Below are 18617 nucleotides of genomic sequence, written 5' to 3'. Positions count from 1 at the left end.
TACTAAATATTTGAGGAGAACCATGAAATGAAAACTAAAAGAAGGGAGAGAGAGAGCACACACAAGCAAGTGAGTAAGCTCATGCACATATCCCAAAGTCTGGTCTTCAGCACACTTCCAATACAATAATTAGTAAATTGTACCATGGATGATCAAAGACTTTTCTCAGAGTAATTCAATGTTTTGAAACACTTGATGTCAAGTCTCGTCAAAAGCCCTCTGAAATTATAAATACATTACTTTCAAGTGTTTTCTCTTACTTAGGCATTTATGCCTTGGAATACCTAGATTAATCAGATACAACCTCCCCTAAGAGAAATCATACTGCCTTTCCCCCAAGAACTTGCGTTTGCTTAAGTATTTAAAACCCTTTATCACAAATCCCATCAGCTTGCTTGTCATCACAATGAGACTCACCGATCTGCAGATACTGGAATCCCTTCTGGGCTGGAATATCCTTCCAAATCTGAAATGTTCACTTGTGTTTGCCTTGAGGTTACTATCTGGCTATTCTGAAAAGGTATGGTTTTCAAGTCCTGAGAAATAGTATTACTATCTGGAAGAGGAGACTGTACAACTTGGAAGTCCGGTGAAGATTTAAGTCCTAGAAAACCTGAAGATTCTTGATTCTGTGCTACAGGTTTACTGGCCAATAATTTGGAGGTTGGTTCCAATGATCTTGAAGATATAGTCTGTAGGTCAGAGTTAAACTCACTATTCATCCTTGTTTTAGAAGCAGGATCCAATGAATGCAATCTTTTATCTAAGGTTCCACTATCCACCTTGGAAGGAGTCTTGGGATAAAGAGTTATACGAACACAAGAAAGTGCTTTTCTATTTGAGGGTGGAGTAGATGCAGATGTTACTAATGTACACTGATTTGGGACTGGTTGGGAGACCACAGAATCGAACTTGGCTTCAACATTTATCATATTAGAAATGTATGACTTAAATTTATGTTGATTATTCTTTTCTACTACATAATCCTGACCTTGAGGAAAGGGGGAATGGTATTTTCCCATGTGATCTACATCTGGGGCTTTGCTTTGTTCAAAGAGCTGACGTTGTTCAAGAAAAATGGAAGAAGGAAGGTCTGAAGCTATATAATCCTGACCTTGAGGAAAGGGAGATTGGTTTTCTCTCATCTGATGATCTAAATGTGGGGCTTTGCTTTGTTCAAAGAGTTCTCGTTTTTCAAGAAAAATGCGACAAGGAAGGTTCGGAGCTACATAATCCTGATGTTGAGGAGGGGGAGAATGGTATTTTCTCACATGGTGATCTGTGTGTGGGGCTTTGCTTTGTTCAAAGAGCTCTTGTCGTTCAAGTAAAACGTGCGAAGAAAGATCTGGAGTTATAGCTACAGTCTTCTCTTTTACTCCTAGTGTGGAACTTGGTCTGCTCACGCTAATGAGGGTATGGTTATCAGAAAAATGAACTTCTTTGACACTGCTATACTTTGCACTGGTACTGGGCTCAGGATCACTGCCTTTAAAATCTGATCTTTCTAAGAGTTTTTCTTCTTGCTGAGAATGTTCAATAGATAATTTTTGACTTTGCCTACTACTTTCTGCTAAAATAGTCACAGCGGTATCTGGCGAATGACTAACAATTTTAAATGATGAAGGGGAAGAGGTTTTCTGTTCTAGATCTCTGGGAGGATTTTGCTCTTCAGTGAAATGAGAATTAAATACCCCCACAGATGCTCCAGTACACTGGCTACCTTCAGTAACACCAACCTTAAGAACAGAGGAATCTGAAAAGCATTTAGAGTGTCGGTGAGATGCAAAAGTGATGGAAGTAGTAAACTTTTTCATGGGTTCTGGGGGAAGCATATGTGATGAAGAATGACAATCCATTTCTTCGGGTGGCACAGGTTCTACTAATTCTGATAGCCAAGGGTCTATCTTTTCATGGAATGGCATTCGAAGACCCTGGCTAATTCTGAAGTCATCAGCTGTAAAGTTCTGAAAGGGGGAAGGACTTCGTAACTGCAAGGAATTCCAAACTTTGAAATGAGGGTTACTCTGGTCTAATGATTTGGAAAGGTTGATGTGTCTGGTTTTCCATGATGATGGACTCCGTTGTCCTCTGATAACGTCTGAGGGGTCAGCAGGTCTGAAAACATAAGGGTGGCTATCCAATTGTGGTTGTTTGGCAGTTAGAGTCCTGAAACATCCTTTTTCATGGCTCTCAATAATGATGTGACCACATACAGCTTCTGGGTTGCATCTTATTCCCTGTGGACTCGGCAAATCCTGGAAGATAAAAACAAATTCTTACTTGAAATAGTCCAAATAGTTAATGTTATATAAAAATAAGTTATATATCCAGGCTAAGACGGACCACAAAGGTCCTGTTGATCTTTACAATAAAACAAGAATACAACAAAAAAAGACAGTTAACTATAGAATAAAATAGCTCATGATAATTAGGACGACACAGTTAATTTCTTCTAAAAAATGTTTCACTAAAGTAACAAATATAAAACCCTCAACTGTCCCCCAGTATTCTCACCATTTTTCTTTTAGTAACAGAAGTCCCTTACCCTAACCATGTGCTGGTCACATGGCCACAAAACTAGAGACCTTTCCACTTTCCTTTGTAGCTAGGTGAGACCATATGACTAGGTTTAGGCCAATAGGATATGAGCAAAAGTAGTTAAGTATAACTTCTGCTTCCTGTCTTTAGAAAACCAAATTCTTGGGGCTCCTGGGTAGCTCAGTCAGTTAAGCATCTGACCTCGGCTCAGGGCATGAACTTGTGGTCCGTGAATTTGAGCCTAGCATTAGGCTCTGTGCTGACAGCTTTGGAGACTGCTTTGGATTCTGTGTCTCCCTCTCTTTCTGCCCCTCCCCTGCTTGCTCTCTCTCTCTCTCTTAAAAATAAAATTAAAAAATAAAATAAAAAAGAAAAGCAAATTCTTGACCTCCACATTCCCTTACTACCACCATCACTACCATCACCATTTACTCTTGCCACCTAAAAATGATAGTATCTAAAACAATCAGAAGCCATGTGTAAAAATGGCTCAGCTGCCAAGCCAGTCTGGGTCTTTGGATAACTTCAAAGAGCAGAGCTCCCTTTCCTGCCCTAGACTATCATATAAAGGAAAAATACAATTCTATCTTATTTGACCATTGTATATTTGGGTCTCTTCACTACAGATGCTTTTTACCAAAAAGAATAAGGAAAGGAATATTCCTAAGAAACGGAAAAGAACTAGTACTTCTTCCTAGGCTACACGATCAGAATCTAAAGCTACCATAAATATAAAATTTGAGATTTCTGTGCTTTACCTATAAAATCATTACTTAGAATCTTATTTGATGATAACAGCCACATTTGATTTCAAATTAAAATACCTTAAATTATGCTGCCATTTTTTTTTTATGTTTATTTTGAGAGAAAGGGAAAGAGACCAGGGAGGGGCAGAGAGAAAAATCACAAGCAAGCTCCATGCTGTCAGCAGAGAGCCCGACGTGGGACTCAATCTCATGAACCATGAGATCATGACATGAGCTGAAATGGAAGAGTAGGACACAACTGACTGAGCGCCCAGGCACCTCTGCTGCCACTTCTGATGTAATGGAGTAGTTGTACTTTTCCCTATTCCATTTGATAAGCATAACTAAAAGTCCTAGACATTATATATAAAACAAACTTAAGAATAACCTGAAAGATACAGGGGTGCCTGGGTGGCTTAGTTGATTAAGCGTCTGACTTTGGCCCATGATCTCGTGGTTCATGGGTTTGAGCCCGGCATCAGGCTCTGTGCTGACAGCTCAGAGCTTGGAGCCTACTTCGGATTCTGTGCCTCCCTCTCTCTCTGCCTCTCTCCTGCTTGTGCTCTGTTCCACACACTCTCTCTCTCAAAAATAAACAAACATTAAAAAAAAAAAAAAGAATAATCTGAAAGATGTAGAGAAGACAGGGATCTTGGGACCTAAGGAATGACATGGTAATGCAATCCCTGGATTTACTTTTTACATCATATATTCCAGATTTGGGAGCTGAAGAAGCCAGCAACATAGGAGCAAAGGGCATAGAAAAAGGCTCTAATAAAAACCCACTCTCATTAGCTAAAAAAAAAACAGTAAAGGGGGGCGCCTGGGTGGCTCAGTCGGTTAAGCATCTGACTTCGGCTCAGGTCATGATCTCCCGGTTTGAGTTCAGGCCCTGCGTCGGACTCTGTGCTGACAGCTTAGAACCTGGAGACTGCTTCGGATTCTGTGTCTCCCTCTCTCTCTACTCCTGCTCTGCTCACACTCTGTCTCTGTCTCTCAAAAAGTGAATAAACATTGGGGGGGGGTGGGAAACAGTAAAGGTGAAGTCTAGCAAGACAGAAAACTTTTAGGCCATAACTGCTCTATTCCAGCCAATCACCACAGAAAAAAGACTGCCTCTGTGACACCAGCAAAAGCCAAGTGAGGAGCCTAAACCTCTACTCTTGCTAAGCAATTACAAGTCACCCCAACATCCAAGCCAAGGTACAGAGATGACCAAGCAGGAGCCCAGGAATTATTTTTACCCTAATATCTGGTAATGAGTTACCACTTCCTGTGGTATCAGTCCCTGTGGAGACCACATAGGGAGACTGTACTTTCCCATTCCAGCAACGACATGCCCCTCTCTCTCCCATCTTTAGGCTGGAAGAAAATTTTGCAAATCTCATAACCAATGAAATACTTGTATCGAAAATGTATAAAGACATCTCAACTCTCAACAGCTTACCAAAAACAAAAACAAAACAGACAACTCAATTAGAAAAATAGGCAAAACCCAAACTTTTCAATGAATAGAAAAGAGATGGGAAAACAGGGGCACAATAACAGGTCCAACACCATTAACATTAAGGAAATGCAAATTAAAATTATGATTCTTTTACATCTACTGAGATGATCAAATGGTTTTTATCCTTTTGCATGTTAATGTGATGAATCACATTGATTGATTTGCAAATATGGAGCCAGCCTCATATCCCAGGAATAAATCCCACTTGATCATGGTGACTTTTTAATGTATTGTTAGATTCAGGTTGCTAATATTTTGTTGAAGATTTTTGCATCTATGTTAATCAGAGATACTGGCCTACAGTATTCTTTTTTCATAATGTCTTTAAATGATTTGGTATCAAAGTAATGCTGGCATCGTAGAATGAATCTGGAAGTTGCCTTCCACTTCTATTTTTTTGGAACAATTTGAGAATAGATTATTAACTCTTCTTTAAATGTTTAAATGTTTGGTAGAATTCTACCTGTGAAGCCATCTGGTCCTGGGCTTTTGTTTGTTGAGAGTTTATTACTGATTCAATTTCATTACTACTAATTGGTCTGTTCAAATTTTCTTCTTTTTCCTGATTCAGTTTTGAAAGGGGATATGTTTCTAAGGAATTTATCCATTTCTTCCACGTTGTCCCATTTGTTGGCATATAGTTTTTAATAATATTCTTGTAATCCTTTGTATTTCTGCGGTGTTGGTTGTTATTTTCCCTCCTTCATTTCTAATTTTATTTATTTGAGTCCTCTCTCTCTTCTTTTCTTGATAAGTCTCACTAAAGGTTTATCAATTTTGTTAATTTTTTTTTTAAATTTTTTTTTTCAACGTTTGTTATTTATTTTTGGGACAGAGAGAGACAGAGCATGAACGGGGGAGGGGCAGAGAGAGAGGGAGACACAGAATCGGAAACAGGCTCCAGGCTCCGAGCCATCAGCCCAGAGCCTGACGCGGGGCTCGAACTCACAGACCGCGAGATCGTGACCTGGCTGAAGTCGGACGCTTAACCGACTGCGCCACCCAGGCGCCCCCCAATTTTGTTAATTTTTTGACAGCTCCTGGTTTCACTGATCACTTCTGTTTTTTTACCCCTTTTTTTTTGTTTTTTATTTTTTTTAATGTTCATTTATCTTTGAGAGAGAGCAGGAGAGACAGAGCACCAGTGGGGGAGGGGCAGAAAGAAGAGCAGATGCAGAATAAGAAGCAGGCTCCAGGCTCTGTGCTCCAGGCTCTGTACTCCGTGCTCTGAGCTGTCAGCACACAACCTGATGCGAGGCTTGAACTCATGAACCGTGAGATCATGACCTGAGCCAAAGTCGGATGCTTAACCGACTGAGCCACCCAGGCACCCCACATTTACTCCTACTCTAATTGTTACTTCCTTCCTTCCTCTGGCTCTGGACTTTGTTCTTTTTCTAGATCTTTAGGTGTAAGGTTAGGTTATTTGAGATTTTTCTTGCTTCTGGAAGTATGCCTATATTGCTATAATCTTCCCTCTGAGAACTGTTTTTGCTATATCCCAAAGGTTTTGGTCCACTGTGTTTTCACTTTCATTTGTCTCCATGTATTTTTTTTATTTCTTCTTTGACTTCTTGGTTGACCCGTTCATTGTTTAGTACCACCATATTAACAAGAGAAAGAATAAAACCAGTATGAGCATCTCAATAAATTCACACACAAAAAATTGATAAAGTACAACATCCATTCGTGATAAAAACTCTTAAAAAGGCAGGTTGAGAGAACATACCTCAAAAAAAAAAAAAAAAAAAAAGCCACAGCTATACCATCATACTCAATGGTAAAAAACAGAGCTTCTCCCCTAAGTTCAGGAACAAGATAAGGATATCCACTCTCACCAGTGCAACCTAGTACATAAGTCCTAGCCACAGTAAATCATACAAGAAAAGGAAATAAAAGGCTTCTAACTGATAAGGAAAAAGTAAAACCTCCACTATTTGCAGATGACATAATATCCTAAAGACTCCACAAAACAACTACTAGAACTGAAAAATGAATTGTGTAAAGTCACAGGACACAGAATTAATATACAGAAATCTGTTCCATTTCTACATGCTAATAATGAAGTAGCAGAAAGAGATATTAAGAAAACAATCCTATTTATAATTGTACAAAAATTAGTAAAATTCCTAGGATTAACCTTAACCAAGGAGGTGTAATTAAGACCTGAATTCTTTTTATTTTTTTTATTGTCAGGACTTCAAGAGTAGATTCCCGTGATTTATCACTTACATAGAACACCCAGTGCTCATCCCAATAAGTACCCTCCTCAATGGCCATCACCCATTTTCTCCACCCCCATCAACCCTCAGTTTGTTCTCTGTATTTAAGAGTCTTTTATGGTTTGCCTCCCTCTCTGCTTGTATCTTATTTTTCCTTCCCTTCCTCTATGATCATCTGTTAAGTTTCTCAAATTCTACAGGAGTGAAATCGTGTATCTTTCTGACTGACTTATTTTGTTTAACATGATACCCCCCACTTCCATCCATGTTGTTGCAAATGGTAAGATTTCATTCTTTTTCATCACTGAGTAGTATTCCATTGTGCGTGTGTGTGTGTGTGTGTGTGTGTGTATGTGTGCGTACACGCCAGATCATCTTAATCCATTCATTAGTTGATGGACATTTGGGCTCTTTCCATAATTTGAATATTGCTGATAGCGCTGCTGTAAACATTGGTGTGCATGCCCTTTTGAATCAGCACTCCTGCATACTCTGCTGGGTCATAGGATAATTCTATTCGTAATTTTTTGAAGAACCTCCAAACTGTCTTCCAGAGTGGCAGCACCAGTTTCCATTCCCACTAACAGTGCAAAAGTGCTTCCCTTTCCCTACATCCTTGCCAACATCTGTGGTTTCCTGAGTTGTTAATTTTAGCCACTCTGACTGGTGTGAGGTGGTATCTCAGTGTGGTTTTGATTTCTATTTCCCTGATGATGAGTGATGTTGAGCATCTTTTCATGTGTCTGTTTGCTATCTGATATCTTTGGAAACGTGTCTGTTCATGTGTTCTGCCCTTTTCATTACTGGATAGTTTTTCAGGTGTCATGTTTGTCAGTTCTTTATAGATTTCTGATACTAAACCTTTATCCAATGTCATTTGCAAGTATCTTCTCCCATTCCACAGGTTGCCTTTTAGTTTTGCTGACTGTTTCCTTCCCTGTGCAGAAGCTTTTTATCTTGACAGAGTCCCAATAGTTCATTTTTGTTTTTCTTTCCCTTGCCTTCGGAGACATGTCAAGTAAGAAGTTGCTGCGACCAAAGAGGTTGCTGCCTGTTTTCTTCTGTAGGATCTTGATGGTTTCCTGTCTCACATTTAAGTCTTTCGTCCATTTTGAGTTTATTTTTATATATCCTGTAATAAAATGGTCCAGTTTCATTCTTCTGCATGTTACTGTCCAGTTCTCCCAACATCATTTGCTAAAGAGACTGTCTTTTTTTCCACCGGATACTCTTTCCTGCTTTGTTGAAGATTAGTTGGCCATACACTTATAGGTCCATTTCTGGGTTTTCTATTCTGTTGCATTGGTCTAGGTGTCTGTTTTTGTGCCCAAAGCATACTGTCTTGATTACAACTTTGTAATATAGGCTAAAGTCTGGGGCTGTGATGCCTCCAGTTTTGCTTTGCTTTTTCAACATTACTTTGGCTATGCAGGGTCTTTTCTGGTTCCATACAAAGTTTAGAATTGTTTGTTCTAGCTCTGTGAAGAATGCTGGTACTATTTTGATTGGGATTGCACTGAACACGTAGATTGCTTTGGATAGTATAGACAATTCAACAATATTTGTTCTTCTAATCCACAAGCATGGAATGTTTTTCCATTTCTTTGTGGCTTCTTCAATTTCTTTCATAACCTTTGTATACTTTTCAGTATACAGATCTCTTACCTCTTTAGTTAGGTTTATTCCTAGGTATCTTATGGTTCTTGGTGCAATTGCAAATGGGATCGATTCTTTGATACCTCTTTCTGTTGCTTCATTATTGGCGTACAGAAATGCAAGCAACTTCTGTACATTGATTTTATAACCTGTGATTTTGCTGAATTTATGTATCAGCTTTAGCAGTTTTTTGGTGGAGTCTTTCAGGTTTTCATGTAGAATATCATGTAACCGGCAAAGAGTGAAAGTTTCACTTCTTCTTCGCCAATTTGGATGCCTTTTGTTTGTTGTCTAATTGGCTAGGACTTCCAACACTGCGTTGAACAACAGTGGTTGAAAGTGGACATCCTGTTGTGTTGTTGATCTCACAGGGAAAACTATCAGTTTTTTCCCACTGAGGATATTGGCTGTGGGCCTTTCATATATGTTCCTTATATGCAACTTTCTTGAGGGTTTTTATTAAGAAAGGATGCTGTATTTTGTCAAATGCCTTTTCTGCATCTATTGACAAGATCATATGGTTCTTATCCTTTCTTCTATTAATGTGATGTATCACATTGATTGATTTGTGAATACTGAACCCAGCCTTGCAGCCCAGGAATGAATCCCACTTGATGGTGAGTAATTTTAATATACTGTTGAATTTGATTTGCTAGTATCTTTTGAGAATTTTTACATCCACGTTCACCAGGGATATTGGCCTGTAATTCACCTTTTTAGTGGGGTCTTTGGTTTGGGAATCAAGGTAATGCTGGCTTCATAGAATGAGTCCAGAAGCTTCCCTTCCATTTCTAATTTTTGGAATAGCTTGAGAAGAATAGGTATTAACTCTGCTTTAAATGTCTGTTGGAATTCCCCTGGGAAGCCATCTGGTCCAAGACTCTTATTTGTTGGGAGATTTTTGATAACCAATTCAATTTCTTCACTGAGTATGGGTCTAGTCAAATTTTCTATTTCTTCCCACTTTGGTAATGTGTGACTGTCTAGGAACTTGTCCATTTCCTCCAAATTGCCCAGTTTGTTGGCATATAATTTTTCATAGTGTCTCTAATAATTATTTGTATTTCTCTGGTGTTGCTGTGATCTCTCCTCTTTCGTTTATGATTTTATCTATTTGGGTCCTCTCTCTTTTCTTTTTGAGAAGTCTGGCTAGGGGTTTATCAATTTTGTCTATTCTTTCAAAAAACCAGCTCTTAGACTCATTGATCTGTTCTACTACCGTTTTGGATTCTGTATTGTTTATTTCTGCTCTAATCCTTATTATTTCTCTTCTTCTGCCGGCTTCGGGCTTTGTTGCTGCCTTTCTAGTTCCTTTAGGTGTGAAGTTAGGTTGTGTATTTGGGACCTTTCTTGCTTCTTGAGGTAGGCCTGAACTGCAATGTATTTTCCTATTAGGACTGCCTTTGCTGCACCCCAAAAGGATTTGGACTGTCGTGTTTTCATTTTCATTTATTTCCATATATTTTTAAATTTCTTCTTTAATTTCCTGGTTACCCAGTTCATTCTTCAGTAAGATGTTCTTTAATCTCCATGTATTTCGGGGCTTTCCAAATTTTTTCTTGTGGTTGATTTCAAGTTTCATAGCATTGTGATCTGAAAATATGCATGGTATGATCTCAATCCTTTTATATTTGTTGAGGGCTGTTTTGTGACTCAGCATGTGATCTGTTTTGGAGAATGTTCCATGTGCAATAGAGAAGAATGTGTATTCTGCTGCTTTTGGATGAAAAGTTCTGAATATATCTGATAAATCCATCAGGCCCAATGGGTCATTCAGAGCCACTGTTTCCTTATTGATTTTTTGCCTAGATGATCTGTCCATTGCTGTAAGTGGAATATTAAAGTCCCTGCAGTCACAGTATTATCTATATATTTATGTTTGTGATTAACTGATTTATATATTTGGATGCTCCCACACTGGGGACATAAGCATTTATAATTGTTAGCTCTTCTTGATAGACCCCTTAATTATGATGTAATGCCCTTCATCATCTCTTGTTACAGTCTTTGGTTCAAAATCTAGTTTGTCTGATATAAGTATGGCTACTCTGGTTTTGACATCTATTAGCATGATAGATGGTTCTCCACCCCCTCACTTTCAATTCCCAGGTGTCCTCAAGTCTAAAATGAGTCTCTTGTAGGCAGCATAGAGATGGATCTTGTTTTGTTTTGTTTTTTTTTTTTTTATCCATTCTGATACCCTACATCTTTTGGTTGGGGTATTTAGTCCATTTACATTCAGAGTAATTATTGAAAGATATGAATTTAGTGTCATTGTGTTATCTGTAGGTTTTGTACTTGTGGTGATGAGTCTGGTCCTTTGCAGTCTTTGCTGCTTTCCACTCAAAGAGTCCCTCTCAGGATCTCCTGCAGGGCTGGGTTAGTGGTCATGAACTCTTTTAGGTTTTGTCTGTCTGGGAAAGCCTTTATCTCTCCTTCTTTTCTGAATGACAGCCTTGCTGGATAAAAGAGTCTTCACTGCATATTTTTCCTATTCATCACATTGAATATTTCCTACCACTCTCTTCTGGCCTGCCAAGTTTCAGTGGACAGGTCTGCTACTACCCTTACGTGACTACCCTTGTAGGTTAAGGACCATATTTGTCCTGAAGCTGCTTTCAGAATTCTCTCTTTATCTTGTATTTTGCCAGTTTCACTATGATATGTCATGGTGTTGACCTGTTTCTGTTGATTTTGAAGGGAATTCTCTGTGCCTCTTAGACTTGGATGCCTATTTCCTTTGCCAGATCAGGGAAGTTAAGTTCTCAGCTATTATTTGTTCAAATAAAATCTTCTGCCCCTTTCTCTCTTCTTTTTCTGGAACTCCTATGATACAAATATTATTTCGTTTCATTGAATCACTTAGGTCTCTAATTCTCCTTGTGATCTAGTAATTTCCTTTCCCTCTTTTTTTCAGATTCATCATTTTCTATAATTTTATCTTCTATTTCACCAATTCTCTCCTCTGCTTCTTCCATCCTTGCTGTCGCTGTATCTAGTTTATTGTGCATCTCATTTATAACATTTAATTCCTCATGACTATGTCTTAGGTCTTTGATCTCTGTAGCAACAGATTCTCTTCTATGCTTTTGTCAAGCCCAGCTATTAGTCTTATGACTGTTATTCTAAATTCTCATTCAGATATAGTGTTTATATCTTTTTGGAGCAATTCTGTCATTTCTTCCCAAAATTTCTTTTGAGGAGAATTTTTCCATTTCATCATTTTGGCTAGGCTTCTGTCTTTTACGTGCTTTAATACTTTGTTACGTGTCCTGCACCTGTGAGTACTACTATATTAAAAAGGCCCTGACATTTCAGGATGTGTTTTTAGAGCATGTTGAATGCCCTCTATTGCTGCATATCTGGCTGCTCTATCCCACTGGTCAGTCCTCTACAAAGCCCCTCCTTGCTCATAGTAGTGGATCGTTTGGACCTTCAATCAGGTGTGTTTTGATTTGTTTGTTGAAGCAACCTTGAAAAAAAGAAAAGGGCAAAGAACCTGATCCCATACAAAGAGAAAAATGAAAGGGGGGAAAAAAAAAAAAGACAAGCAGAGAATCAAAGAAACTATAAGGCTTAATCCAGAGAGAGAGAGGAAAATAAAGGAGATACAGAAAAGGTGTAAAAAGAATAGAGTAAAAAATGCTTGATGAAATAAAGAAAGAAAGAAAGAAAGATAGATATATAAAATCAAATCAGAAACTATGAGCCTGTTTCCAAAGGAAAAAAAAAGAAGATGGTAGAAAGAAAAAGAAGAAGAGGGGAAAAAAAAGAGAATGACTAACATACAAAACCACAGGAGAGTTGTCTGTTGGTGCCTGGGACCGGTGGCTGTGCTGGTCAGGAGGAGAGGCCATCTGGTTTATTCAGTGTCAGTCTGTGTCAGGTAGATAAGCAGTTAGCAGGCACAGAGAGGCACAATTTGGTATAAGTGGGTCCCACCTCCACTGTTCTCCCGTGCCTCCTAGGCACTCAGCTGGGATTCAAAACCCGATGTTTTAAGGGACCCTGAACCACATGCATTCTGTTCTGGTGTAGGGGCACTCCGCCTTGCTGATAAAGGGCTTTTGGCTGGTGCCCGTTGTGGGGGCAATAAACCCTCTTCACACAGTACTCAAGGAAGGGGACTGTTCTCTCCCAATGTGCCCCTGAGATCACTACCACACCCTAGGGCTGCCTCCCTCCCCACTAGGCAGAGGCTTCAGTCCAGAGAAATTCGTGCACTTTTGAAAGCTCCAATCTTCAGTTCCTAAGGCTGTTTGCAAAGTAGAAACTGGCACTCTCCATATTTCTCTTTCCCCAGTCCATGGTCCAGAGAGGTTTTTCTCTTGTACGAACACAATACCACAATCCTCAGCCTCTCTGTCTTTCTCTTCCTTTTGTCTCTCCACAGAAGGTGTTCCCTCTTCTCCATGCCTATGCTGTTTTATCACCCCCAATTCTACATGCACGTCTGTCCCACCAAGCTGTCTCCGTCCACCTGTGGAGATTTTTGTCACTCCCAAGATTGAGTTCCTGCGTGTTCCAAGTGTTCTGACCTCAATACAGTTGTGTTTGAGGGAGAAGGAACATCCCAGTCCCCCTACTTCTCTGCTTACCCAAGACCCAAATTCTGAAAGCTATAAGATGTGTGTGAAGATGACACAAATGGAAAGGTATTCCATATTCATAGATCAGACGTACCAATACTGTTAAAATGTCCATATTACCCAAAGCAATTTACAGATTTACAGATTTAATGCAATCCCTATCAAAATACCAATAACATTTTTCATAGAACTAGAACAATCCTAAAATTTGCATGTAACCACAGAAGACCCCAAATAGCCAAATCAATCTTGAAAAAGAACAAAGCTGGAGGTATCACAATCCCAGATCTCAAGATATAGTACAAAGCTATGCTAATCAAAACAGTGTGGTACTGGCACAAAAAAGACACACACAGATAAATAGAACAGAATAGAGAGTCCAGAAATAAATCTGTGCTTTCAAGGTCAATTAATCTGTAACAAAGAAGGCCAGAGTATCCAATGGAGAAAAGACAATTTCTTCAACAACTGATGTTGGAAAAACTGGACAGCCACAGGTAAAAAAATCAAACTGAAACACTCTTATACCATTCACAAAGATAAACTCAAAATGGATTAAAGACCTAATTGTTAGACCTAAACCATAAAATTCCTAGAAGAAAACATAGGCAGTAATTTCTTTGACACTGGCCATAGAAACATTTTTCTAGATATGTCTCCTCTGGCAAGGGAAATAAAAGCAAAATTAAACTATTGAGATGACACCAAAATATAGATTTTACACAGCTAAGGAAACCATCAACAAAACAAATAAAATCACCTAGTGAATAGGAGAAGATAGTTGCAAATGACATAGCTGATAAGGGGTTAATATCCAAAAAATATAAAGAACACATACAATTCAACACAAAAAACAAATAATACAATTAAAAAATAGGCAGAGGACTTAAATAGCCATTTTTTCCAAAGAAGACATACAAATGGCCAGCAAACACATGAAAAGATACTCACCATCATTAATCATCAGGAAAATGCAAATTTAAACCATACGGAGATATTACTAGATACCTGTCAGAATGGCTAAAATCAAAAACACAAGAAACAACAAATGTTGGCAAGGATGTGGAGAAAAGGGAACTACTGGTGGGAACGCAAATTGGTGCAGCCACTGTAGAAAAGAGTATAGAGGTTCCTTAAAAAATTAAGAATTACCATATGATCCATAACTCCACTACTGAATCTTTACCCAAAGAATATAGAAACACTAATTTGAAAAGATATAGGCACCCCTATGTTTAGTGCAGTATTTACAACAGCCCAGATATGCAAGCAACCTAAAAATCCATTGATAGACGAGTGGATAAGGAAGAAGTGGTGTGTGTACACACACCCACAGTCGAGTATTAGGCAGCCACAAAAATGGACAAGATCATGCCATTCTTTACAACATGGACAGACCAAGAGGGTATTATGCTAACTGAAATAAGTCAGGCTGAAAAAGATAAATACCATATGGTTTCACTCACATGTGGAATCTAAAAATAAACAAATTAATGAATAAACAAAAAGCAGTCAGACATATAAACACAGAGAACAAACTCATAGTTGCCGGAATGAAGAGGGGTAAGAGATACTAGCTTCCAGTTATGGAATGAATTAAGTCACAAGAATAAAAGGTACAGCATATGGAATATAGTCAATGACACTTTAATAACATATGGTGACAGATGGTAGCTATACTTGTGATGAGCACAGCATAACATTTAAACTTGTTAAATCACTATGTTGTACACCTTTAACTACTATAGCATTGTGTCAACTATACTCAAATAAGGTATCACATACTATTCACACATACTGTTGGGAGTACTACCACCCTGGGACATGGTCTGGCAGTTTCTCAAAAAACTGAACATATATTATATAACTACCATATGACCCAGCAATAGCTCTTCTGGGCATATATTCCACAGAAACAAAGACTTATTTTCACTAAAAACCTGCACATGAACGTTTACAGTAGCTTTATTTGTAAGAGCCAACAAGTGGAAAACAACCAAGATATCATTCTATAGGTAAATATTTAAACAAACTGTGGTACATCCATATCATGGAATACTACACATTAATAAAAAGGAACAGATTATTGATAAACACAACAACCTGGATATTCTCCAGAGAATTATGCTGAGTGAAAAAAGCCAATACTAAATGGTTGCATACTGTGTGATTTCATTTATACAACACTGTTGAAGTGACAAAACTATAGAAATGGCAACCAGATTAATGATTGCTAGGGGTTAAGGAAGGGGTGAGAGCAAGAGAGAAGTGGATGTAGCTATTACAGGGCAATGTAAGGGACCCATGTGGTGATGTAAATGTTAAGTATCTTGACTAAGTATCTGGTTGTGATGTATTATTACAGATACGCAAGATGTTACCATTGGTGGAAACTGGGTAAAGGGTAAAAGCATTATTTTTGTATTATTTCTTACTATTACATGTGAATCAACAATTATTTCAAAATAAAATGTTCAATTTTTTTAAATGCCCATAAATTAATTAAACACCACTGGACAAAACTAACACTTTAAAAATGCTATTTCTATTCCATGGCTTCTTATAACCCTGACACCACCTGACATATCATTAGGAAATAAATTTTTCTAAGCTTCTGAGAAACACAAATTTGGTCCAGCCTCTTAAAACTGAGCATGATTAGATTTATACTTACCAAAAGATATTCATTCCTTCCTCCCAACAATCCATACATTACAATTTTACAGAACACTCCATTAGTAGCCAAACCAATCTTGAAAATGATGAGCAAAGTAGGAGGACTCATTTTCTGATTTCAAACTTACTATACAGGTAGAGTAAGCAAAACAGGGTAGTACTGGCACAGGATAGAGATCAAGGGAAAAGAACTGATAGTCCATAAAAAGACACTAATATTTAGGGTGACCTGATCTTCAACAAAGGGGTCAAGAAAATTCATGGGAAAATAATAGTCTTTTCACTTCCATACATAAAAATGGTCTCCAAAAAATGGTCGTTACAGCTACAGGCAGCACAAGTAAAAGTATATAGATTGTATATATAAAAATATAAATATATAATTACATAAAATATATAAATTATATAAAACATAAAATGTATATTAAATTTAAAACTTTTGTGCATCAAAGTATACAATCAACAGAATAAGATAGCAACCTACAAAATGGAATAAAATATTTTCAAATCATGTATCTGATAAGGGGTTAACATCTAGAATATATAAAGAACTCTTCCAACTCAAAAAGAAAAAAAGCCATTTCAAAAATGGGCAAACATCTTGAACAGACAATGTTCCAAAGAAGATATACAACTGGCCAACAAGTACATGAAAATACGCTGAACATAATTAATCATCAGAGAAATGCAAATCAAAAGCAATGAGATATCACTTTACACCTGTAGGAAACAAAACAAAAACAAAACAAAAAAAAAAACAAACTAACAAGGGTTGGAGAAGATGTGGAAAAACAAGGATCTTTATGCACTGGTGGTGGGAATGTAAAATGGTGTAGCTGCTGTGGATAAACAATAGGACAGTTCCACAAAAACTTAAAAATAGAATGACCATATGACCCAGCAATTCTACTTCTGGGTCTATACCCAAAAAAATTAAAATGCAGGGTCTCAAGGAGATATTTGTACACTCATATTCACAGCAGCACTATTCATAAAAACCAAAAGGTGGAAGCAACTCAAGTGTCCATTGATGGATGATAAATGGATAAACAAAATGTGGTATAGCCATATAATGGAATATTATTCAGCCTTCAAAAAGAAACTCACACATGCTACAACATGGATGAACCTTGCTTGAGGATATAATGCTAAGTGATGTAAGCCAGTCACAAACAAATACTGTATGATCACACTTCTATGAGACACCTAAAGGAGTCAAATTCATGGAGACAGAAATTAGAACGGTGGTTGCCAGCGGGTGAGGAAAAAAGGGAATGAGGAGCTATGGTTTAATGGATATAGTTTCAGTTTTACAAGAAGAGTTCTGGAGATTAGTTGTACCACAGTGTGACTATTGCTAACACAATTGCACACTTAAAAATAGTTAAGATGGCAAATTTTGTATTATATATATTACCAGAAGTTTCAAAGATAAATTTTATATTGCCTCAAAAGATATCAGAGATCTAAATATAAGAACTAAAACTAAATATCTTTGAAGAAAACAACAAATCTTTGTAGTTCTGAGTTATGCCATGATTTCTTAATAAGACACCAAAAGCACAAGCAATAAAGGAGAAGTATAAATTGGACTTCAAAATAAAAAACTGAAAGAGAGAAAAACCTCTACTAGTCTTTTCTGATTTTCTCCATGGTAGGGCACGTTTTCAATACTTAGCCATGTTATTTACAATGCTGCTTCACACTCCAATTCTCTCTTGCACCAACACAAAGCCTGAAAGGTTAGCTAAAAATTAAAGTTTAGGGTCTTCTTAGGCCCTTTCTGAGAATGAGTCCAGCCCTGGGCATACACATGGCCTTTTCAATTCCCCAAAATAAGTGGGAGCCTTTAAAAGTCCTTTCCCCCCCGACAAGTATTCCCCTTTGTCAAGTACTTCCTTCCCAAGCTTTTCAGTGTGCCTTATTATTTACCCAGATATCCCTAGGCCCAGGATGCTACAGCCAATACTCAGACATCAGATGTTTTTGACAAACATTGACAGAGAAGCTGCCTCTGCCCTGTGAAAGCTCTTAATTAGGTCCTTCAGGGAGACAGACAGGTTAAGACACTTCACAATAGTTTTTTAAGAAAAAGGTTTGGGGGCGCCTGGGTGGCTCAGTCAGTTAAGCGTCCGACTTCGGCTCAGGTCATGATCTCACGGTTCGTGGTTCAAGCCCCACGTCGGGCTCTGTGCTGACGGCTCGGAGCCTGGAGCCTGCTTCGATTCTGTGCCTCCCTCTCTCTCTGCCCCTCCCCTGCTCATGCTCTCTGTCTCAAAAATAAATAAAAACATTAAAAAAAAAATTAAAAAAAAAGAAAAAGGTTTGTATGGGGCACCTGGGTGGTTCAGTCATTTGAGCATCCGACTCTTGATTGTGGTTCAGGTCATGATCCCAGGGTCGTGGGACCAAGCCCTGTGTCAGGGATTCTCTCCCTGCTTGGGATTCTCTCCCTCTCTCTCTCTGCCCCTTCCCTCTCCCCCTCTCCCCCACTCACTTGCTCTCTCTCTCTCTCAAAAATAAAAATTATAAAAAAAGAAAGAAAGAGAAAGGTTTGTATTGTGTCCTTTGTAAATACTAACCCACACTAAAAGCTACCCTAAACTGAGGGATGGCAGGTGGGCAATTTAAGATATCACAGCACTCTCGTACTGAAGTGCAACAGCTCTTTACTTCAGTAATT

The 18617-nt window shown here is 38.2% G+C and overlaps 1 protein-coding gene across 1 annotated transcript in view; it reads right to left on the bottom strand.

Annotated features, from left to right (window-relative positions):
* Window positions 1-359: 359 nt before the first annotated feature.
* The window catches only part of LOC125918210 (Alstrom syndrome protein 1-like), a gene marked incomplete at its 5' end in the record, with an annotated part of 38248 nt that continues 19990 nt past the window's right edge, over window positions 360-18617 (bottom strand). Inside the window, one exon of the mRNA XM_049624240.1 lies at window positions 360-2255. Coding sequence (XP_049480197.1) covers window positions 414-2255 — 1842 coding nt within the window. The remainder of the gene's footprint in view (window positions 2256-18617) is intronic.

Source organism: Panthera uncia, unplaced genomic scaffold (genome assembly GCF_023721935.1).
Source record: "Panthera uncia isolate 11264 unplaced genomic scaffold, Puncia_PCG_1.0 HiC_scaffold_556, whole genome shotgun sequence".
NCBI classification, from domain to species: Eukaryota; Metazoa; Chordata; class Mammalia; order Carnivora; family Felidae; genus Panthera; species Panthera uncia.
The sequence above is the reverse complement of the archived record's forward strand: the minus strand, read 5'-3'. Positions and strand labels throughout refer to the sequence as shown.